The 24,461-nt window shown below is 36.2% G+C and overlaps 2 protein-coding genes across 4 annotated transcripts in view; one reads left to right on the plus strand and one right to left on the minus strand.

Annotated features, from left to right (window-relative positions):
* The window catches only part of LOC134677997 (probable 2-oxoglutarate dehydrogenase E1 component DHKTD1 homolog, mitochondrial), a 45,675-nt gene extending 41,044 nt beyond the window's left edge, over positions 1–4,631 (minus strand). Inside the window, exons 1-2 of the mRNA XM_063536442.1 lie at positions 4,344–4,631; positions 2,501–2,627 (exon numbers count right to left, since the gene is read on the minus strand). Coding sequence (XP_063392512.1) covers positions 2,501–2,627; positions 4,344–4,473 — 257 coding nt within the window. The 5' untranslated portion in view covers positions 4,474–4,631. The remainder of the gene's footprint in view (positions 1–2,500; positions 2,628–4,343) is intronic.
* Positions 4,632–6,470: 1,839 nt separating this feature from the next.
* Positions 6,471–23,708, plus strand: LOC134679664 (sodium channel protein Nach-like). Of its 3 annotated transcripts, XR_010100372.1 has the most exons (12): positions 6,471–6,800; positions 8,096–8,290; positions 8,603–8,803; positions 10,372–10,507; positions 10,597–10,698; positions 10,876–11,074; positions 12,107–12,160; positions 12,749–12,830; positions 13,557–13,681; positions 18,323–18,437; positions 20,778–20,831; positions 23,593–23,652. XR_010100372.1 is itself a non-coding variant. In XM_063538614.1 (11 exons), exons 1-10 carry the CDS (start codon positions 6,673–6,675, stop codon positions 18,421–18,423), a joined length of 1,323 nt encoding a protein of 440 aa, XP_063394684.1. In that variant the 5' UTR covers positions 6,471–6,672; the 3' UTR covers positions 18,424–18,437; positions 23,593–23,708. The 3 variants fall into 3 exon arrangements, 1 of the variants encoding a protein (XP_063394684.1); XM_063538614.1 differs by lacking the exon at positions 20,778–20,831 and having other exon boundaries at positions 23,593–23,708; XR_010100373.1 differs by lacking the exons at positions 13,557–13,681; positions 20,778–20,831 and having other exon boundaries at positions 23,593–23,708.
* The last annotated feature ends 753 nt before the right edge of the window (positions 23,709–24,461 follow it).

A 24,461-nucleotide genomic window follows, 5' to 3' on the forward strand; every position in this document is an offset into this window, starting at 1 on the left:
AAAAAATTACCCTCCCATTGATAACGGATCAGAAACAAATGTATGAAACAGCCAATATTTTTTACACACATTGGAAAACAGTATCTACTTTACAATGTACAGTAGAATCCGCTTATAATGACATCAAAGGGAAGTGACAAACACGTCATACTAAGCGGATGTCATATAAAACGTACTTGTACAACTTCTTCTTTTTGTTGTTTTCCAAATTAATCTTAAATTCCTTTATGAGAAATGAGTTTTATTAAACTTGTAACAAATATCAACTTGTCAAAACTAAAATACCCTACACGCCACGAACGCACCAAACGTCCTCAAAGGGAAGGATGTGATGACGGCCACGAAAACCAGCGAATGTGTCAGTATAACCGGACATAATTTCATGGAAACAGGATTTTTAGGTCATAGTAAGCGGTTTGTCACTATAAGCGAAGTCATCTTATCCGAATTTATCACAAAGAATTTTATATGAAAACCAAACTTCGCACAGTAATTACGTCATAGTAAGCGGTTGGTCAGTATAAGCGGAGTCATAATAAACGGATTCTACTGTACCTAATTATAGTTCATTTTTTTTAGCATTAGAAAGAACTCCACAGAAGCAAGCGTGCAGTTTTTATCAGGCTCTTTAATTGTTAATAATTATTGAATTATCTAATGTAGCATGGTCAAAACATATAATTTACTTCAAATTATTACCGCTAAAAGTGCCGGATTTGGAACCACAAGCTTACTTCTGCGAAGTTCTTTCTAATGCTAAAAAACACGGACTATAATCGAACATAATCCTCTTAACACTATACTAGTACAGTCTAACAATTGCAAAGTAATGAGGTCTAATCCTTTGAATATATCTTTAGTAATTTCAGATGTAGATTAAGTAATAGGTACAATATTTGTACTTATTATCTAAACATTAATATAATGAACCGCAGTAGTAGCTAAGGGAGAGGCTTTAATAGACCTGGACTCACTCGTATTCTCGTAATAACAAACATATATTATGTTCAGATCACTTTGAATACCTCATCCACGCCTACTTTTCCTTGTGACTGTGCCCACTAAACAAACTTTATATATATATGTATAAGGTTTCTTACAAAAATCACAGCCTTACTAAATAACCAAGTAGGTCAGCTCATGCAAGCGATATTTATTGCTGAATTTATTGTAAAAGTAACGCCGAACACCGCCTGAATGCTAATTCTAGCAAATTGATGTGCCTTAATATCTATAAAATTTACAGCTTTCATAATTTTTCTCTTCTCCGTTAAAAGTTTACAGCAATTAGGAAAAACTGGAGGCTGACGCGAACTTGCTATTGATGTCAATTTGATCTGATTTTGATATCACTCGTAGTTTTATTATTATCCATTATACATTATGCTGATGCGATGCGCAGTGAGTAACTAATAACATATGATTTCCTTCATAATAGGTACATTTTCCTAAGAAGCATTCAATTTGCGATTAAATTTCAACGATTACAGAGCGTTAACGTCTTCCGCTCTGGTTTAGGTGGTAATTTTACAGACAATTAAGACACATCAAGTGAATCTCAACTCTACTGACGTTGATGAGTAGCTATATTCAACCGTGACATACAGCCGTATTCGAACAATGAGATACGTCAAATACTAGATATTGAATTGATATGGATCGGATATGTTAGTGTTAAACAAGTGTCAAAAGTGACGTTTTTGTTTGAGGAAATCATATTTGACGTATCTCATTGTTCTAATACGGCTGAAACACTAACTGGGATGGGAGACACCTCTACCAAAACGGGTTATTGCTCTATCTTGTCAGAATCGCATTACGCAGGTTATTTACCTATAAGTATATAGATGTAGTTCATAATTGTTTTGCATCGTATTTCCTCGGAAACGTTCGTATTTGTCATGCCACTTTAGTCAATTCAGTACTTTTTAGGGTTCCGCCGTACCTCAAAAGGAAAAAAACGGAACCCTTATAGGATCACTAGTGCGTCTGTCTGACTGTCCGTCTGTCACAGGCTATTTTCTCGGAAACTACTGGACGGTTTTTGTACCGAGACCGACTGAAATAGCAAGACACGTTCGTACGTTTCCGTGAAAATACGATGTAAAATAATTATGCACTACATCTGTATACTGACTTCAAATGTTTACACACACATTGTTGTGATAGTCTGCTGTATTCGAACTTCAAGATATTCACAAGAGACGACACGTACTAGATCCATTCTAGATACGTTATAGTTTAGATATCAACTAGTTGTCTTTTGCAGCGCAATTCAGCAACCAACGTCACTTTTACGTTAGATAGAGTAAGATATCTATTAGATGTGAATTATATCTCTAAGTCATATCTTGTAGAAATCGTTCAAGAGTATCTCCAGAATCGCGCAATGTGAAATTTTACAGTTTAGATCTTAAACATATCGTTATCGTATCTTGATGGTGATGTCTAAAAGATATCTAATAGATATCTATTTCAAAATCCAAATCGGGCCCAGTACCTGTCAACGCTCTTGTATTCTACGTTATCAATGGTAGCTTTAAGGTGTCCGTGGGTGCGATAGGCGTCGACTAGTTGCTGCGCGCGGCAGTTCTCGTATCTCTTCACGAGTACTTCTTGTGGCGTTTCTGTAACACAAGAATAAACATTGAAAATAATAATTGTGTGTTATTTTAATAAATTACTCTATTTAAAAAAAAATGTAACGCAGTTCCAACAAACCCTCGAGCTTGGTTCCCGTCCACAAACTAAAATAATATCTCAAACAAGATTCGTCAAATGATTTTTTTAAAACCATGCTATGGAATGATTACTTATTGCTAACAATAATATTGTAAACGCAAGCTCCTGATGACACTCTTCGGTACGGAGTGAAACATGTCGAGCGTTTTTCGACTTAAAAATACGTGAGTGACCCGTTTTCAATATATTTAATGTTATGTGGGTTTTGTACACAAACCTACTCGAATTGGTTTAGCCATAAATATTGAGGATCATGTAAGATTGAACCAAAATATAATAAACTTTTCCAATTAAAATAAGAAAATTACGATGCAAAGTTATCCGTGATTATTTATCGAACGGTCGAGCTGTCGCAATCTCGTATCTAATGAATGTTTTCTATTTAGTTTGAACCGTACTTCAAAGCACTACGGTTGGTTTTCAAACGATAAAATTGCGTCGAGTTAACTTTACTGAAAGTAATTTGATGTCCTTTAAGGATGGTAAGATAAATTGCTTTTAGCGAGTAAGGATGTTCCATGAGATAAATCAGTATCAACATAAATTGCGGGTTTATAGTGCATAATTACTACTTATACTATTACTACGATATCCGGAAAATTGCGGGTCACTTCTGGATGAGATTAGCTCAGGACCGGGACAAGTGGCGTACTAGAAGAGAGGCCTATGCTCAGCAGTGGGCGATAAAGGGCTGATATGATGATGATGATTAATTACTACTTCTTTGTGGCTCCCTTCTGATCATGATTGAGAATCGTAACCAATCATGTCCACCCTTTTTTGTGTCAAATATCCCTTGGTGCAAAATTAGTATTATAACGTCTCCCTTTTCTTTATAAGTAAATAATTTTGTGTCCTTTATGGCATCTTGAGATTCTTACTACACTAATCTAGTGCGGTCCACTGGTTGAAAATTCCTGACCTGAATGACTGACAATTATGAGATTTATGAGTTGCTTTCTGCATGGAGCCTGCACTATTTTATTGTTGGTAAGAGCTTACCCTGTAAGAGCTCTCGGAGAGTTAAATTATGGAACACTAAAAATGATGAAATTAAGTTTACGCTGGGCCAGGGGACCGATTTTTTAATTTTGACCGCTTGACTTCGTGTATTTAGTTACTATAGTTCGTTTTTTTTAGCATTAGAAAGAACTTGAAAGAAGGTAAGCGATCTTGTCATGTCTTTTAATTGAAAAACACTTTTTAAAAATCAAAAACTATTACTTATGAAAGCAGAAGAATGTAAATGATCGTATTACTCGTAGATTCATAATTGTTACATATTTGCCGTAACTTATTTTTAAAATGTGTTTTTCAATTAAAAGACACATCAAGATTGTTTACCTAATTTATAATGCTAAAAAAAACGAAGTATAGGCATAAATTCTTCTAATAAAATTGAAAACGAGTGGTCAATATCACTAGATTCCCATAAAATCTTTCAAAAATATTTCAAAAATGTGCATTTCGTCGTTTTCCACCGATTTTCGAATCACGAAATCGAGCGATCAAAATTCCAAAATGATAAGGCCAAAATGAATGAACATGTTTTATATGGGCGCCAGGTACCGCATAATAAAATGAGTTTTGGCTTGACCTACCACACTGGCTTTCTGTTCGCGGTCGATGACCGAACACGCCGGCTCCAGAATGATATTTCATTCTGTCAAATAACCGACACTCCCTCCATCTCATCACCTGCCTCGTTCCCACTTTACTGAATCCGTACATCCTGTCTCACTTGCACTTTGTAAAACAACATTAGCTATAAGTTAAAACATTTAAGATGTTTACGGATATTTAGAGTTCAAGGTGTTCTATTTAAAAAACATGCGCTTGAGTGTGCCCCAGCGCAGCCCGATCGCTACTGAACGCGAGTGAAGGAGACAGAGGAATGATAATGTTATGTTTATTGTCACGTCACAACAATATGATTATGGGAAGATACCATTGTGATTAAATATGATAAGAGCGTTCATTTACTCTCAGTTGTTAACATTTAGGTCATGAATAGTGTGTAAAGGAGGTGAAGTTAACAAGCGTTCTATATTGACTATAAAATAAAATCAGTGCGTCAAAAACAACAACAGCTGATATTGTAATCTATTATTTATAGTTACAATCATTAGATTGGCAGGGGGCCCTCCAAACGCAAATTTTGCGTTCACTACTCTTTTATCTTATCACTATAATACCTATATATTTTCATATAAGTATCAAGGTCGAAATTACGTAGCATGATGAATAATTTTACTGTTGCTATTTGCAATAGTATTTCAATGACGTACAACGACAATAGTATAAGTAGGTACCTACTCGGAGTCGGGGCCTCGGTAGTCTTTGTGACCCCTTGCGACACTGACCGGCTATTTGGTAGAGCGAGCGTCAACTGTCTTGCGAACATGAATAAAGATCGGCTGATACACCGAGACGTACTCGAGCTGCTTCATTTGTTGATTTGTAGTTATTAGGCCCACTTGCACCATCCTATTAACCCAGGGTTAAGCGGTTAAACCGTTAACCTAGTGTCAAATTGTACTGGTAACCATGGTAACTCCAGGTTTAACCGGTTAGGCCCGGGTTAGTCCAATGGTGCAAGTGGGCCTTAGGGGAGAGATTCGAAGTACATATTCGAACTTTAAAAAATCTAATCTTGGCTTGCTTTCGAACTCGATGTATGTATTTTAGCTTTTTATGACAAAGGGCCGAGTTGGGTTTCTTTTAGAAAGCGGCAGAGTATTTACAATAAACTTTTGTTTGGCTTGGCCAATCGCTTTTTTATTTCCATAATTTCCTTTGGCTCAAACGTAAAGGCAGTTGTAAATTATGATAATTCAAAGGGGCTTAGGGATCCTTTCCATTTATGGTAACATTCCATTTCTAACCGCAGCTGCACTACCGGTACTGAACGCGACGCTGTCATTGTCAATTTCCATAGTAAAATTGACAGTAGTAGAGCTGTCGCTGGAAATGGAATGTTACCCTTGTGTTCATTGTAAAATATCGTTAAGGCACAACCTTTCGAAATTGATTTGAATTAAAAAATGTGTTCAAGAATACAAGATCAGCGACAGAAATAAAAAGTTTTCATTTGATAACGTTTGTTCAACCTAGATAATTGCTGTTACTTTTTAGTAGGCGCTTTTCATGTTAGGATTTTCTGCTTCTTCGCTAAATGCATATGTTTCTATAAAATACATATTACCCACATACGTAGAGGAGCGTCGACCTACAATATTTTTCCAGGATCCCATTGACAGTAGGACTATATAGTCACATATACCGTATTAAACAAAAAAAAAATCAATATCAGCCCATCACTCTTTGATACCTAAATCGGGGAATATAAGTACATAAAAAACGAATAAAACAAGAACTCCTGAAGAATTGAAAACATTCCTTCTTCAAAAATATTTGCTGATCTCCTTTGGAAACTGGGTTGGTTTCCCTCATGTCATCATTTTAAACGAACTATGCATTTGGGAGTCGAGTTAGATATACGCTATAGTTTTAAAGCGACAGTACCCTACTTTAGTTGGTGCAAAAGATGGTATTTATATGTTGGTAAGCATAGAGCATTTATAGCATGGTTGATGGCATGCTTATAACCTGCGTGCATTTCGTGAGTGTGGCTTATTAGGTCATTTACATGTAAAGTCCATTAACTACTGCCATCCGTACAATTGATTGATTTGTTGTAGAAATTGCTTATATGGATTCAGGGTGAGCTCCATAGTAGTTGGACTGACACACATTATTAGTCATATTGGGATTTCCGACATCATATTTCTCCTATACAATCTGATGAAAGTAATGAATGAGTGTAAATTGTGTTTGTTTTTATAACATTTCTACGAAACGAATATTTTTATTTATCTTACTTAAAAGTTGATTTAAAGTGGATTATCAGCTACATAATTATACAATATAATGAATAATCAAAAAAATAATTCCTTCTTTCACCGGATTGTGTATGCGATCAATTATTTTGGCAGCAATAGCAATCTTCACGGGATCGGTCATGTGATTTCTTTATCGCACATACCAAGTTTTAAAAGGTAAGTCTTACGGAATTTCGATACATATTAGGAAAGTATCTTGCATTTGAACCTCATAGAATATTATTTGAAAATAACAATAACTATTAAAATTTAAATAACTACCTACACCCTACGCACAAAAATACCTTCCATCATTTTGAAAAAGCACTGAATAGCTACTGTTCAAACTGCTAATGCTAATGCGATTTTTATCAAACATAGCTAAGAAGTATAAACCTGTCTGTGCGTTTGAAAGCTACGATGCCACAGACACACAGCTAGATTGATAGACATTGGCGTCAAACACCTAGAACCCCTCTTTTTGCGTCGGGGGTTAAAGAAAAAAAAAGCAATGTTAAATAAGGTTTTTGTACGTCACCTAAAAATGCTAATAAATTTTATCAGTTTTCTTTCACAAGTGGTTATAAAGTGAATGTCGAGGCAAAGTGGGTGGCTCGTTATGTCAATGTGCCGACTTAATGATGTCATTACCCAGGCAGGCCTGAATATTAATCACTGCCGTAAATGGCTCGTCAATTTAACTTCTTCAGTGCTCAAGGAGCTAATAGCGCTGCTCAAAATGTAATATCGCACATTTCTCTTAATTACGTTAAGGTCACATCGTCACATGTAATACTGAGATATTTAGTTACTATATGAAATTACCCCAGTCATCTTATGGCAGTTATTATGAGCGGGAAAATACGACCAGCCTTCTGGGCACCTTACCGAGCGACTACGACTTACATAGGTCAAATTATTCATTTATAAATTTTTACAGTCTCTATTATGCTACATAAAAATTTAAGATATTTACCTAGTTATGGCAGATTTGAAATAATTTATATTACATGAATTTTGTTGTGTACCAGATTTAAATTATGAATTCAGAATTATGAATATTATGATCGAAATATAATCCAACAAAATATCATTACCTCAATAAGATCGTTAAATATGACAATATTTGTTTTAATTAATGAGCAAATAACTAGAGTATAAAGTACTGTAAGAGTCTGTTAGGAAAGAGAAGAGTCGTGGAATATATTACCGATACATTCCACGACTCTTCTCTTTATTACATTTGTTACTAGAACCTGGAACATTATGTCACAAGACCGATTTTGTTAATTTTATTGTAGGTATACATAATTTCTTCATTATTACTATTTACTGAATTGAAATTATTATGTAATAAATTTTTTAAAAAGTACGTATTTGTTTGTGAACAGCTTCATTTAGCCAGGTTTATATTTAGGTAGCTTATACATATTATATATCACAACATGCCTCAATATTTAAATGGATTACAGACTATGCTGGTTCTCTATCCTGCTTGCCAGTTGCTGGGGAACGTTCAGCATTCTGCGAGAAGTTTTGGACCTCTACACGCAAGGGTCCGTGTCTTACTCCGTGGACACCAACTACTTGTCCTGGGACACCCCCTTCCCGGCCGTGACGCTGTGTGAACAGCTGGACTCCGATAGGCTGAAAAGTTATTTGGCTGCGTATGTTTTTATACTTTACTGGAAAATTCGGAAAGGGGGCTTCGTTAATAATTCAAGATAGTTTGATTGGTTTTTATCAGTGAATGAAAAGCACATTTTTTGTGGTCTGATAACTTTTTGTTTTCTTTTTACTCGGGTTCGCGACAACGACGCAAAAAAAATATTATGTACTTTTTTGGGTTTTAAACATCCCTTGGTGTTTGTGTCTCATTTCATATAATATGATATTATATGATTTATTTATCTCACAATATAAATAAATATACCACAACATACATTACCTCGGTCGACCTTATATTTTCTATTTATCAGGAAGAAACTGCCACCTACAATGTTGGCATTCTTCAGGGATGTGTTCTATTACAACAACCAGCAGTGCAAACAGTGCACCAACTGCAAGAACACCACCTGCGTTGATAACTACATGGACTACGTCAAAGACTACCGGCTCAAGTGTGGGCACGTGTTGAACAAGTGCTGGTGGGCAGGGAAGCCTTACAATTGCTGTGAAATGTAATTTATCATATTCATATTTATTTATTGCAACCATTATAAGACGCACACATATTTTTGCGGCCTTTGAAGAGTAACATATTATTGCCAGGGATTGATACTTCCTGTCCCTATTCAGCTACGGTTATTGAAATACAAGAACAAAATCTTTCATTTTCTACACAGTTCCCAGGAGACGGAAAATTGTTCAACTCACTAACCTTTCTAGAGTTTGCGGCCATCCCTTGGGCAAAATTGGTTGAAATCCTTTCGGTCAGCCGTTTTGTCGCTACATTGGTCCGAGTATGTCCATATCTACAAAAGATTAAAGACCCCCTTATTCATAAACGTTTACTAAAGTTGACAAGCCGATAATAATCGTTTATGACCTTATTCATAAATAGTCTGCGAATAGTAGTTATTCGCAGAGGCCGGGAAAGGGCAATTCGTGGATGAGTTTCGATTTTGTCGGACGACGCGAAGCGGAGTCCGACAAAGAAGACGAATCCACGAATTGCTATTCCTGCCGAGGCATATATAGTGCTTTTCTCCAAACATGCGAGGAAATAAGCTAAAATAATTATTATTTAAGCATCAAGCATCACTCAAATCAAACCTTCACATCCAAAATGTCAAAAACAATTTCCCTCTTTAATTAATTTTTAAAAGTTAAAGGCACAAACTTATTCTGCCATTCAGTACCATTCAATATTCGTTCATTCAATATAATTGCGCAATAAAGTTTGTCAAACCAACTTTTCAGTCAGTAAGAACCAGGAAAACTACACCCATCCTTTTCTTTTGGGTGCTAGTACTAGTGTAAGACAAAGATAGTATGATTCTCTTTGTCTATGTTTGAAATGAGAAAGTCCTTTGACAAACTATGTAAGCTTTATGAACACGGATGAGATTTAAAAAAAATATAAAAATAATCTTTGATTTTATTAAGCAGTATTCGCACGATCATACACGTGAAATGATAGCTGATCGGGTCGTGTAGAAGCGGCTCGCGGCAATAATAATTGGCTGTTTGCGTTTTTTATTATTAAAAAGTAAAAAACACTACAGTAATAAGTTATTACTGAAGTGTTTTTTTACTTCCCGTCCGCTAGAACAGGACAGCGATAGTTTGATGTTTTTTAGTTAGAGTTTGACATTAACGAAGAACTTCCCGTGCTATTTTTGCTACAGTAAGGTGAACATTTCCGAGCATATTGGAGAAAAGATAACTATCGGGTATTATAAAGTAGAATAGCACTAGAATAAAAAAGCTAGGCATGGAATACAAATTCAATCGTCTTACTTAATTTTGTAAAATTATCTTACAGCTCTTTGAATAGATCTATGCTCTGAATTATCTCCGAAATCTAGGTATTCGGCGACTTGATACTAAGCAGACGTCAAATACTCACCTTTATATCTACAGATTGGTTAGTATTTTTTTTAGTATTAGTACAAAACCTATACTTATACCTAGTCATCTCATCCCATTTTTCAGGGTGATAGCACCTGTTAACGAAGAAAATCTTCTGTGTTGACTAAAATAACTGCCTATCTATTAAAAAAAACGTGTATCGTCTCGTTTACAGATTTAGCCCCTTAGAAACGGAGTACGGACCGTGCTTTACGTTTAACTCGCGGCTGACAGGCGATGGGTATGTCAGGCACATCAACAGGACCACCGGCCTACCGAGCCTCGTGTTCACAGCTAGTCGGTTGATTACGGTTTGTAGAAGTTTTCATTGAGAAACACCTACTAATAAAATCGCGAAAACTTTGTTATTTTATTAAACGTTATAAACTTTTAATTCTAGTTGCGTATACACGCACCTGACGACGTGGTGTCCGTCAAAGTGGAGAAGATAGTGACCACCGATATTATGCCCCTCGTGTCTGAACTCAATGCCACTTTGAAGGTAGGCGAACACTTTTACCTACATTTTAATTCGTTGAGGATCGTATGATCGTAACGTTATGCAATTGCCCAGTTATGTGAATACGTATAAGTATAATGTATGTTTTAGTACCTTACTTGACTGGACCCAACATTTGATAATGAAATGATGGAAATCATAACTTCATAACGTTTCCAGTCGGAAGCAATAACGAGCGATATGACTATTCACCGCTTGGACCCACTCCGACGCGGTTGCTTGCTCGTGCGAGAGAAACCGGCGTTCGCGCACCACTGGCCTTTCCAGCGGTACTCCTACAGCGCCTGCGTGCTGTACTGCAGGGCTAAACTCCAGGTCGACCTGTGTAACTGCACACATCACTTCATGGTCCGGCTAAGTGAGTTCAGTTCGCGCAGCTCTGGCCTTTCCAGCGGTACTCCTACAGCGCCTGCTTGCTGTACTGCAGGGCTAAACTCCGGGTCAATCTGTATAACTGAACGCATCGTTTCATGGTCAGGCTAATTGAGTTCAGTTCGCGCAGCTCTGGCCTTTGCAGCGGTACTCCTACAGCGCCTGTGTGCTGTACTGTAGGGCTAAACTCCAGATCGACCTGTGTAACTGCACACATCACTTCTTAGTCAGGCTAAGTGAGTTCAGTTTGCGCAGCTTTGGCCTTTCCAGCGGTACTCCTACAGCGCCTGCGTGCTGTACAGCAGTGCTAAACTCCAGGTCGACCTATGTAACTGCACACATCACTTCATGATTAGGCTAAGTGAGTTCAGTTCGCGCAGCTCTGATTTTTCCAGCGGTACTCCTACATCACCTGCGTGCTAAACTGTAGAGCTAAGATACAGGTCAACCTGTATAACTGAACACATCACTTCATCGTTAGGCTAAGTGAGTTCAGTTTACGCCGCTCTGTCTTTTCCAGCACTATTAATACATGCCACCCTTTGTAATTATGCACGCATCATATATAATGGATATTTATAGTTTATCGTTCATAATTCATACTTAAGTTTTGTCTTTATTACGGTAAGAGCATTACTGACCCAAGGGATGAGCCGGTAATACATAATATATGTTTCATACCTTGTCGTAAATCTGCACTTAAGGCCTATGGTAATAGCGGACCATCAGGTGCCTGTATTTAGGGAAAAAATCCCGTCTCACAAAATACGCTTCCGAAGTAGGTACATAGATTAACTAAACTGTGTAAGTAAATGTATGTTCGTGACATAACAACCTACACTCTCCACGTGTAAAATAAGAAAAGTTCTCTTAATTAATTTAGTACAAACAACGTGTTTGCTTTGTACGAAATTAATTCCTTTATTGCTGCAAATTAAGACCAGCAGGAAGTTTTTGTGTACTTTTTCCAGTTTGGCTGTATTGCTCTCTGAATTAAAATCCCCCTGTACATTTTCAGATGGATATGATATATGCAACGTTTCTGGACTTGGCTGCCTGTATAAAAATAAAGGTTAATTTGCGTTTTTAACAATTAAGACATGCTTATTATGATTATTAATTTATTATAAATGGTGAATGGATGTATATTGCTATAGGAATATTAGGTGCAATTTTATTTTATTTACCTACTTAATACCTACTTATAAACTTTTTAAAATTGTTTTATTGGTATATAGTCGCGGACAGTCTAGAACGTAAAATGACCACTTTTTTATATCACTAGGTAGGTTAGGTTCGTTAGTTATCTTCAAATGGCCGAGCCAAACAGGCCGCGTAGCCAAAATGCCAATCGCTTACGCTCCGTAGCGATCGAAACGCAACTGTCACGGTCGCGCTAATATGGAAGAGTGATAGAGAGACATAATGCTTTTCGTTGTCGAAGCGATAGCGATTGTAACCTTGGCTAGGCCGGCAGCATAGAATAGGAGCCCCGCGATAGCGTAAAGGATAAAACGACGAAAATGATGTAGGCATTTTGCGTTCTGGACCGTTCGCGATGTAGACTAAAAGTGAATAACCCGTTTTATTCAATGAATATTAAAGAAGTATTGTGGTAACGGAGGACAAGATTATTAATTGCCTTTAACTTGTATTTTAGAAAGCCTGCAGTCGAACACCAACTGCGGGTGTCCAATGGCTTGCGAAGAAATAAACTACAAAGCTGTGTATGTTTCATTTAAGTAAGTTTTTTACAAAATTATTTCATAATATTCTGAAATTCTTTTCGTATTCAAATTACCTTTTCAACTGATAGGATAGGATATATTTTTCGATAGCTGTATTTTTTATGAATATAATGAATCATCCCTCAAAAATATATTACCTACAGCAAAAACATTTTCCTTAGGTTTTTAAATATCGTTTAAATAGCGTTTAAATAGAACACTTTTTTATGAATTGATACAGTAAGGTCAAGATTATGTGAGTGCCTGTTAAGGATAATAAATTAACTTAAACTTTTTATTAAATTAAGGATTATATTAAATTAAGGATTATAACGCCTTCGATTATGCACGTGAGTGGGATGCAATGGTAAAAATAGTAATGTAATGTTGACCAATAAAGTCCGTTAAATATCCAACTGTCAGAAACACCTTTTTATATAAAACAATGAAATGAACGAAACATCGGAACATATTTAAATGTTTATACCTGTGTGATTATATTTGTTCGATTTCTTGAACGACTGTTGTGCTAACTAAAGAGCTTTTGATGTGATAAGATACTACTAACTAACGTCTCATAAATCGATGAACAACGGTAGCATGCACGAAAAAGTGTCACGTTGTGGACAGATCTCCGTGGTACCGTTACGTAATCTAATGGTAATGTTTTCTTATGACGTTATCACGGAAAATTATCGTCCGTAAACTGACTTTACGGACAACCATATTTTTTTGTTCCAGCCGCGAGCCTAGTCCCGTTTCGAAAGAGCTAGTAGCCCGGGGTTCCCGCGGAGTGGTAAGGCTGAACACTCTGCCGACGCTGCGAGTTCGCCGCCATGCTATCAGGGATAAGATGGCTTTAGTCGGTAACTACTATTAGTATCTTTAGGTATTTAAATACAAGTAAACAAACAATTTGTAAATTTTCGGGTAGTTATAACATTTATTGGTTAACCGACCAATTACAAAACCGCCTGGATCAGTTACGGAATGACCTTACTTTAACCTACATTATTTGATTGTGTAATGTTTTCATCTACCCTCAACTGGCTTAAGGAGCCGTTTGAGGTTAGATTTTGTTTACTTTTATTTAAATACCTAAAGATACAGAGTCTAGGCGTAGCCCAGCGCACTGGCCGATTCTGATCTCACGTGAACCAATGATGAACCATGATGAGTGATCACATGACTAATTGAATGTCGCTCACGCCATTCAGTGTGAGCTATCTTGAAGGTCGTATCAAAACAATGTCATAACCTTTGCAAATGGTTAATTCAGAATCGGCCTCCCGGTTGTACCGCGGTCATTATTTTTATGAAAGCGACTACACTTCACACCCAGAGGGTAAAGTGGCCTAAGACAACCAGTCTTAGGCCTCACGATTCCATTAACTGAACTATGGGATTATTCATAATTATAAGTTTTGGTACAAGCCAAGGTTTCAAAACTTGGCTTATACTATTGGAAGCTATTTATATAACTTGTATACTAACTGATTGGCTCAAAAAAAATGGAGGTGTATCCTGACTGTAATAATAGGATATGAAATTGATATGTATTTGTTAGGGATCGATGGCAAAGTGACGTTCCTGGTGGAGGAACTAGACTGAATAAAAACTATTAGTGCGAAAAACCGGCCATTTCAAACGCAACCGTCGCGAAGAAAAATTTGTAAAACAATAAAATTATACTTTGGTATAACTTAACAATAACAATAGACAAAGGATTTGCCGTTCGGTTAGCTACGAATCGATCGACTATAGGTACCTGAATGATCGAAAAAAAAATGTAAGTGATAACATATGAACATAACCTAGGTATAAATAAGCAAGCAGGTAGTTACTATATAATAACTGCTTGTTACGAAGATAGCGGGACGGTAGGTTGTCCTAATAAAGTGTCTACAGTTAGAGCCCATACCGCTGGCCACAGACATACTAAGGTCGGAACAGGCATCTTGGTATATTTTTCACCGATCAATTCCAACAAGGAGGAGGTTATGCACTCGTATTCGGTTGTGACAATTTTTTTTCGTAAGCCTATTTTACACACCCCAATTTTCCAACAACCCATTGAAGTCAATCATTTTGATAATTTTTGCCACATAACCAGAAATCACTGTAGACGGTAGGTGTAGCACTTGTAGCTTAACTAAGTGGCGATGTGGTAGCGTTAGGTGTTTTATTATTAATACTGGTATCTACGGTCGGATTAAGTATTTCAACATAATGTACTGAAATAATCGGAATTCTATACGAGCCCAACAGTACCCTTTTAGTAAACTTTGTTCTGGCGATTTCCATTAATTCAACAACTACGCCTGTCTCGGCGGGGTGTTTATGAAGTGGTAAAAGCAGCTTAGCGACCACTTGCGTTTCATGAGGCTAATAATCGAGTGGAGCCGTCGGTGTGAGTGATGTGATGTCTGAGCAGCCGTAAAAATGATGAGTTTCTTTTATATAGCTAGTTCATTTTATGTACGACTCATCAGAAGCGGTACCATGGCCGCATTTTTATCACCTGTCATGCCATTCGTTACTTTTACACTTACATATTTGTTAGAACGTGACAGGCATGGTGACAAATGATAAAGAGCCGACCATATTAGCCTTGCAGGGCAACTAATCAACGAAAAAAAGTTGCATTAAAATTAAAATCAAATTATGCTTTAAATTATACATTTTGGGTTTTTGGGCTTTGCGTTGCGTGTGAGCAAAGCAACTAAGAAGCTTTCAAATGCTGATACTTCATTAGCATATCTAGAAATACAGGAGGATGTATAAAGTAAAACAAATAAGATTACATAAAAGGCGACCAAATCAAAATAATATAAGTCCGTATCTTTTAGGTTACAATCAATTAGGAAGAAAATTCCTTCCTTACGCCGCGCCGTAATCACTATCAGTATCCAATCATGACTTGACATTAAACTAAGACCCATTAGGTCGATCATGTTAGAAGATTACACATATTTACCTCAGATTGGATTTCTATTCAGCAGGGCTATGGCAGCTGCGTCACGGCTGATGATCGCGGGGAGCCTTTTTTCATAATTCATGCTTCGACCACAAAAAATCGCACCAAGCGATATCTTACCACTCTGAGACTCAAAAAATTCATTAAATTGAAGGCCGGCTTCAATAATTGCATCACTTCATCTCTAGAAAAGTCACTTTGTCTTTCTGACTCTCTGCTGTTACCTCTTCAGACTTAAACTGTTGATCCGATTTAGATGAAATTTGGTATGAGGCCCGGGGAATGACACAGGCTAATAGTCTTAATCAAATCATCATTATCACCCCACGCAGAAAAAGTCGCAGGCACAAGCTAGTATAATTTAAATATGCATTTCGTACTTTTAGGAAATAATACACCAAGAATGAATGAAAGATGAATAAAGTGAAACTCGCTTAATTTTATTAATCTTTAAACTAGCTGTGCACCAACGGTTCATAACTTTGCGAAAGATTTGGTAAACCAATTTAGTTGAAGCAAGTTTAATTGAACGTTCGCGTTCATGTTGGAAAGTTATCCGGTCTCTTTGAAACTAGATACGCTCAAAATATCAAATAGTTTAGAGTACGGCATGCTTGGAATTTTCTCATGGACTTCTTTATAGTTGGAACTTTGCCTAATTATGCATATAAATTAAGATACCGCATAACATTATCTAGCTGGTCTGTAATTCAACTTATACGCTTATTATTTAGGTACCATCGCCCACACTGTTAACTGTTCATCGGTAAACCTTATTATAAACGGCATAAGGTCCACTGATAGACAGTTAAGAGCCAACAGGAGTGGTCATTCCTCCATACAAACGTACTCCTCGTTTTCCTCCGTGGTTTTAGAAGCTAGAGCAATGATTTTATCAACACAGATTAATATTGTCAATATATGTATGTGTCGGACCTTTTTGCTTTTATTGATATTTTTGTTTTTTAAGGCGCTAGAGCCCTTCAAAAATGGCCAAAATGGCCTAATTGACTATGCCGCAATGAGAGGCGTGACATTCAAAACTGATATCAATTAGCCAAAGAAGCAAAACGGTCCGACACTGATAATTTCATAATCATTTAGATTTCCAAATTTGGTTACGATTGGTTAAGTTTTGGAGGAGGAAACAGAGGAGTACGAAACCTCGATTTTTGAGATTTTTACGCAGGATTTTTCGCCTTGTCCTTATCGCACTACTTTTAGGTGCCGCTTCCGTTAGCGAGACGGGTATATTTACCTAAAATATTTAAAACTGAGCTCCTGTTTCGTCTTAAGAGTGGTTGCTGTTTGTACTAACTCGTAGCTGTAGACATCGACATATTCAACGTGGAAATGTTTCAAGTATGTCATACGACTTACTAAGAAATCTTAGCATTTTCTTTGTGTGTAAGAGTACCTATAGATAGTGCCGAAGTTCTAAATCTAATCTACTTCTACTTACTAACTACGACTACTTACTTAACTACTTACTTAGTAGCAAATTAGTTACTAAGTTTAAGGAATAAGGGTATAAGGAGTTTCTATAGGTTATTTTCTTTTTATAGTTTATTAACTGTACTCATAAAGTGGGTATATGGATTAGTTTCCTAAATGCCATCATTAGGGAAGTTGGTTTTCCAATAGTTCTCGAGACTGTTGGTATAAGTTTTAACTAGCGTAGCAAACTCGCGATTTTATCATACTTCTTTGCGACGTGTTACTCTTCACTTGTTTTATGATGTAGGAAATAGTTGACAAGTCATAAAGTAGGGTCGTGTTATATTAGTTACAATGTAAAATAATGGCAAAGCTTAACGCTTGCATAAATCGTCGTTGGACACAATTTTGATATGAAGATTTAAATATGTAGAGATTGTAGAGTATCTGTATCCACCGCCCTAAAGTACCTCCTATAGTTAGCACGAAATGTACGTGCGAAAGTTTTACATAAGTACAATGACCTATTTATAACAGTTATTACTGTAGTTAGACTATTTATAAACCCTCCCTAGCGTGTCCCAGATATCAGTTTGCAACATTGTGAGTCTCTAATTATTATTTCTAGCACAAAGAAAGCGCTGTACGCTGCAGATTCGAGGACATAAAGGGATAAAACTTTTTTATATTTTTTATAGTTACTAGACAAAATAGGTAAGTATCGCAAACCCACCAAAAATCAGACCAAATGCTCCTAACTATAGTCAAAAATTTACTCGAATATCTTCTTGGTGTGACTATTATTCGAATGTCGTGTTTCTATGGCAAGACATTTGTAAAAGTGGAAGAAAGAACTCGGACAAATCCAAAAAGAACACTGATATTTAATTACGCATCGAACTTGTGGCATGGTTGGTGTGGTACAACCAGCAACACTCCTAACTGTACAGTGTACATCGGTGGACTTTATTACAAAAGGCATAAGGTCCACCGATGTATACATTTAGGGCGGTTGGGGTTGCGGTCTATAGTTGGGTGGTTTGACGGTACATTTTATAATGATATCATTAATTTGACAGTATAATAATTACAGTGGACATTGGTGGTGTGGGCGGAGTGTTCTTCGGAGCATCTTTACTTAGCGCTATCGAGATCGTGTACTTGCTCTGCATTCGCCGCAGTCGCAGCTCATAAGCATCAGCGAATTGGTAAGTCAACCTTATACACATTGTTCTAGCCCTAGCGTCAAAATCGACGCGACGCTACTCATAAGCGAGGTTTAGACTAGCAAGAATTTGCATGCAATTTTCATTATATACATTGTGGGTAACTATAGTATCTTTCATTAGATACTTATGAATGCATGTTATAACATTTATAGGTTAATCAACCAAATACAAAACCGCCTAGATCATACACTGAACGACCTGACTTTAATTTAACCTATTTAATACCCTCAACTGGCTTAAGGAGCCATTCGAGGGTAGATTTTGTTTACTTTTATTTACTGTTGCTGGAGGTGGGTTATTTATTCGAAAGTCTTATTCTATGATACATTTCACAGCATTAAAATAAGACGGATTTCAATGTATGAGGTGTTCATGATCGAATCCAGGTGTTAACTGTGGGCATGTTATGGGGTATTTAGAATTTATAATTAGAAAACAATATTGTAGAAAAAAAAATCGTTTATTTATTTGTTTCTTATTTGTTACTAGCTTTACATAAATATTTTTTTACTTTTTTATACCTATCGTAAAATAATTATTAGTGTTTATATCTTAGTTGTTATTGTTGTTAACCATCAAATAAACAACCAAGTAATAATACTGGTCCTAGTTAAAATAACCGCCCACAATCATTTTGTACAAATTAATAGGATACCTATGTTATTGAAATGTTTTAACAATTTTGACAGATCCTTGGCAGAAACAATTAAACTTTTGTGCTGATGTTTTCCCTATTTCATGTTTTGTTTATTAGATTAAATTTAATTTGGTACTTGCAAAATAACAGTATATTGTTTAGAAATTAAGGATTGCAATAAGTCCAAATTTGTGCCACAAAATTTCGTTAAGTAGACGAAGACTAGAGCTGGACAAAAACTAGCGCAATGACCCTATGAATTTCCAAAAATACATGGTTAAAAGTACAGAACCTTAAAGAGCTTCCAACTCTTCCAAGAGCGACATACTTACGTTCGAAGTCGCTGAACTTAATTTATTTATTTGTTAAGTTGAGTACGCTCAAAGTCCGGCCGTCTTTGTCAGGAGAAGAATTAATTTTGCAAAGGAAAAGAAATTGGACCAAACAAATTGTGGTTCTCTCTGTGTATTTGTATTCTACTTTAATAATTCTAAACAGGAAATTAGTATACTTTCGATCCGTAATGTACATAAAATAAGTAAGCGTTTTACAAAAGTTCATAATTTAGCTCAAGTATACTCAAGTATACTTTATTGTAAGAATGGGATTAAAATATAAGTGTTTTCAAAATCGGATAGCCTTACTTGATTATTTATTGGACCACAAAAGTAATGTGATTTTACTCTAAAGTCTGAAGTCTTGTAACCTAGACAAACAAATAAAATTGGATACATTCCTGCAGATTTTTTTTTAATAAAACAATATTTTATAGGTAAATAATTGTACATTGAAATCTTAAATGGCATTAACAGTATAATATTTAAGTGGTACAAAAATATTTAGCTGTCTACTCAATTTAATAAAAATCAACCTAGTGCATAAACTAAGCTAAGCATGCTAGTATGGGGCTTATTAGAGTGGATGACGATGCGATGACCTACTTATTCACATCAGAACATAAAATCAAGAAAATGGATATTTGTTCAGATTATATTTAAAGACTCTTAAAGCAAGATCACCATCATTACCTACCAACTAGGTTAAATGCTTACAGAACGAAGATAATAAAATATGCTTACGGTAATCAGTTATTTTATTGGTATATGGCTGCAATCATGCTGCAATATACGGCGTAAACCCACTTGCTTCCGTGTTTGCTCTTTTAATTAATTTTGAATGAAATACGGATCTTATGAAGATAAGTTATATCCTTCAATTTAATTGAAATACAAACCGTTTCAATATAAATCTGAACCTTACAAAGTATTTCATACAAAATCAATGGGTATTAAATAATAATATGGACCTTTTGGCATCTATTTTGACAGAGATTTGACATGCATGTGACCATTGAGCGTATAGTAGTTATCTCAATAACTCTTTGCGCTGACGAGGTACGAGTATAAAGTCTTCTATTGTATATTTGTCTAGTGACCAAAGAGTTGGTAGGTACCTCTACATAAAGTGACTTTTCTGCTCGGAGTAATTAACAATTGGTTATATCCTCTAAGCTTTTCTGTCAATTTATAGCAGTCATGTGTTTATTTTGGTTATGACTTCCTATTAAAATAGCTCAAATTCAAAATTGTATTTAATTTTTTATTACAATTGCAAAGACATGACGTCAAGATGTTTACCTTTTCTTATACTGTTCTTTACAATTCCATTTTCAATATTTGCAGCTCGGACAAATACCACTTCTTTCGGTGATCCAATAATGAATGTGCTTTTCAACCGTAAGTATTAATTTTGTTATGGTCATTGAGCTATAGATTACTTCATATAGAGAGGCTTCTCAATCGAAACCTGTAAGCGAGGGGAGCGGGGCGTGAACCACGCGACCAAATCGTCGTAAGCGCCGAGAAATAAAGTGAAATTCGTGGTGCGTTTAGGTTGCGGGGTTCACGCTCTGCTTCCATAGTTTGTTTTCGCCCGGTAACAACTCAATACCGTGAATATAGCCAACTTTGCCACCAGGGAAAACTTTGCCCAAAGCGACAATTTTAAGCAAATTCGTTAATGTAGAAAAATTTAAAATACTTATGGCCACCCTGCTATTTTTAGCAGAATACTGATGGTTCTGTGTGCCGGTTCTATACGTTACGTAGTAATAATAGTTAAATTTTTATAGTTCTAATAATCTACGTATGCGGTAGCACAGACGTGGCGGGTAGACATGTATGTTTGCATCGTGTTTTGTAGTTGCTCATTGAACTAACTTGTTAAGTGTTATAATAATTAAAATTTGGGGGTCGAAAGTGCTACTTAGATTAGGAATATTTATTAATGGCCGCATAATATTTTTTTAAATGTTTGTGTAATTTTATCAACCGGACCTCAGGTTCTCATGAACCATGGCAAAAAGCTTGGAAAACGATAGGAAGATCAAGATTATCAATTATAGGTGCCTAATCTAAATCTTATTAGTTTGTTTACTTACTTAATCGAAACGTTTTTATTACAAACCGTTTGAATTTAGCAATAACATAAAAAAACAGGAAAGGCGAGAAAATAAGTTCGTTTCAGTCCTGTAATCTATTTGAGCGAGCTCTACGACCCTGTAACTCAATTTACAGAGATACGTTTAAGGACTGAATTCGGGTATTATTGCGGTGTAATCAGTGTTCTTATTTAGCGTATAACAATGAATAATACAACATTATGGTCCCCAACGTTCGATGCAAAGGAAGTAATAAATCTTTTGACAAGCAAGCTTTTATGTCACACGATCGTTGTTTGCTAGGCGTCGATGTAAAGCATAATTGTTTTTCGGTTTTTCACGGAAACGTACGAACGCGTCTTGCTATTTATTTCGCTACGCGCTACGGCGTAGTAAATGTGGGTACGAATACGGTTTGATAGGTTTACAGTGATACGGGAGGCTTATTCGAGTTTTGTAAATATAATGTCATAAATAATCAACTTGATTTGCTGTCCCATTATTAGACAGTTCTAAATCTTACATGCGATTTTCGTTACATTGCGGAATTTGATCGATCGACTGAATGAATTGTGCTATGTTGTTAGCAATATATCGAACTAGCGACCCGCTTCGTCTTCGCACGGGTTAAGAAATTACCTACATACTGGTGAAAATTGCATGAAAATAGTTTTTGTGTTTATCGCGACATGCAAATAGACAGATGCGGCGGGGGACTTTGTTTCATAAGGTATAGAGATATTTCATGTAAGTTATTGGACCGTTTAAATGGGGCTTTATTGACGTGACATTAATCTCAGCGCATTCCTCTCTTTGATGTTTATTTGTGCGGACAAATAAGCACTGGGGTCAAACACAATTTCATAAAAGGTCACTTATATGGAAAATACAATAGAAGTGAACGAGTATACGAGTATCACGTTTTTCTTATTTGAGTCTCAATCAAAATATGTATCCTATTTATGCACCATAAAAAATACCTTTTGATTATTTTAACTTTACGACGCGAACGAGTTAACCATAAAATAAAATGTATACCTATGACCTTACTGGTACCAAATCAATTCCTACTTTATGTGTAAAATAAAATGAATTTACTCCAAATAAGACGCCTCGCTTGCACTTATTAGTGCGAGTTATGTAAAATGTAAAATCGAATTCAGTTCACAGTTGTAAAGTTCTAATGCTTCCTGCGGTTCTCATACTTATATGTCGCTTCACGTGTCATAGATTTAAGGATCGAAGACAATTTAATAACTCATCATACAATTCATACATCAGTTTAAATTGTATCTGTAATATTTAGACAAATCACATGCCGCATACAATTGTAGTCGCCATTTATATGGATGCTTAAACTCTTATTGATTGGACCAGCCTGTATTGATCTCTTTGAATTCCCTCATTGTTCGTTTGATCGCCCACGTCCGGCGAAACTGGCAGGCATTTGCGGCGAAGCGTGATGACCAGGAAATTGGTTCTTTTAGCTATAGGTTTATCGTCTAACTGAGGTTTTTAGTAAGACGTTATTAGACCATTCCACGGGGTGTCTCGTACAAACGCATTTTATTTCGTGTATAAGAATTTCTTTTTTTTTTGGGGGTTTTAGCGGACGAAAATTTATCTGGTCATAGTTTTGACCATTTGTTACAGAAAAAGAAACTCCTATACCTGAAAATGTTGAGAAAACTCGCGTTTATACGGTAAAACGGTAGACAGTTTCATGGGACGCTCGTATTACGGATAATTAAGGAGTGGTTAAAGGCTTGGTTGTATGAACATGAAGTTGATTTGTACTTATTATGTTAACCCTTTGAACGCTTTATATGTCATAAACACACACATCACAAACGCCAAGGTCCCGGGCGCAAGGGAACTAATGTATAAATACATTATTAAAGATAGAGGTAGACAACCGGCGATCTTATCGTTGAAGAGCGATCTCATCCAGAAAGCTTAAAGTTAATAGTATTATTTAAAAAAATTAAATCATAATTATGTACAAAGTCACGATGCAATGAAGCGTGATGTAAATTAAGATTATTTTTTTCTCGTAGCACCTAGAATGAAGTGTGGTGCAGTGAGCTGCTCGTTCCCCTGCGAAGGCGCGGCGCCCCCCCGCGCGTGCCCCGAGCCTCCCCCCGAGTGCCCGACGGGCTGCGCGTGCGTCGTCGACTGCCGCCGCAAGGCCACGGTGTGCTTCGAGACCAAGCACTGCGCTGAGAGGAAAAAGCTTTTCAGGAGAACTAAGAAGCCCAAATAGTAAAGTACAAGCGCACAAGCATTCCTGATTCATAATTACGTTTGGTTGTTTATACCATGATCTCTATTTTTCATCGCTTAAAAATTTGTAAGTACCTTGGTAAATTTTAATGTATTAGAAGTGTCTTTGAAAACCCTAGCACGAAACAAGCTTTCTTATCTTAATACTAAACGAGCTTAAACTATTTCTTAAAATTTGCATTTTTTTGTAACATACTGAATAAAAATTTATAATTCACGATGAAATTGTTTTCAAGATAATTTTCTCGATAAAAATAAGTAGGTATTAGTGTATTGTTCTGACGAGTGGTTGATGAGATTCCATCTCATCTAAGTAATGGAATGTTGTATATATAGGTACTTTATAGACTTGTTTAGCGGAATCTTCAACCTCGGCTCATTATCTATTCATGTAGTTTAGATAAAGTTGATACGCTCAACATCGCGGAACACGACGAGATGCAATTTTCTTAATGGAAAGCAGTGCATAGTGCAGGCTAAATGAGGTGTGCCAGGAAAGCTCCTTTATGAATTTCATAGCCGTCTTACAGCTTTTACTGTCGTTTTACACATATTTTATCTCATTTACCCGTTATGATACTATTAATATATACCTTTATTAGATTACTACTTTATCATGTGCTTTCCACTCTCTAATATGCAC

The sequence above is a fragment of the Cydia fagiglandana genome, chromosome 2 (assembly GCF_963556715.1).
Source record: "Cydia fagiglandana chromosome 2, ilCydFagi1.1, whole genome shotgun sequence".
NCBI classification, from domain to species: Eukaryota; Metazoa; Arthropoda; class Insecta; order Lepidoptera; family Tortricidae; genus Cydia; species Cydia fagiglandana.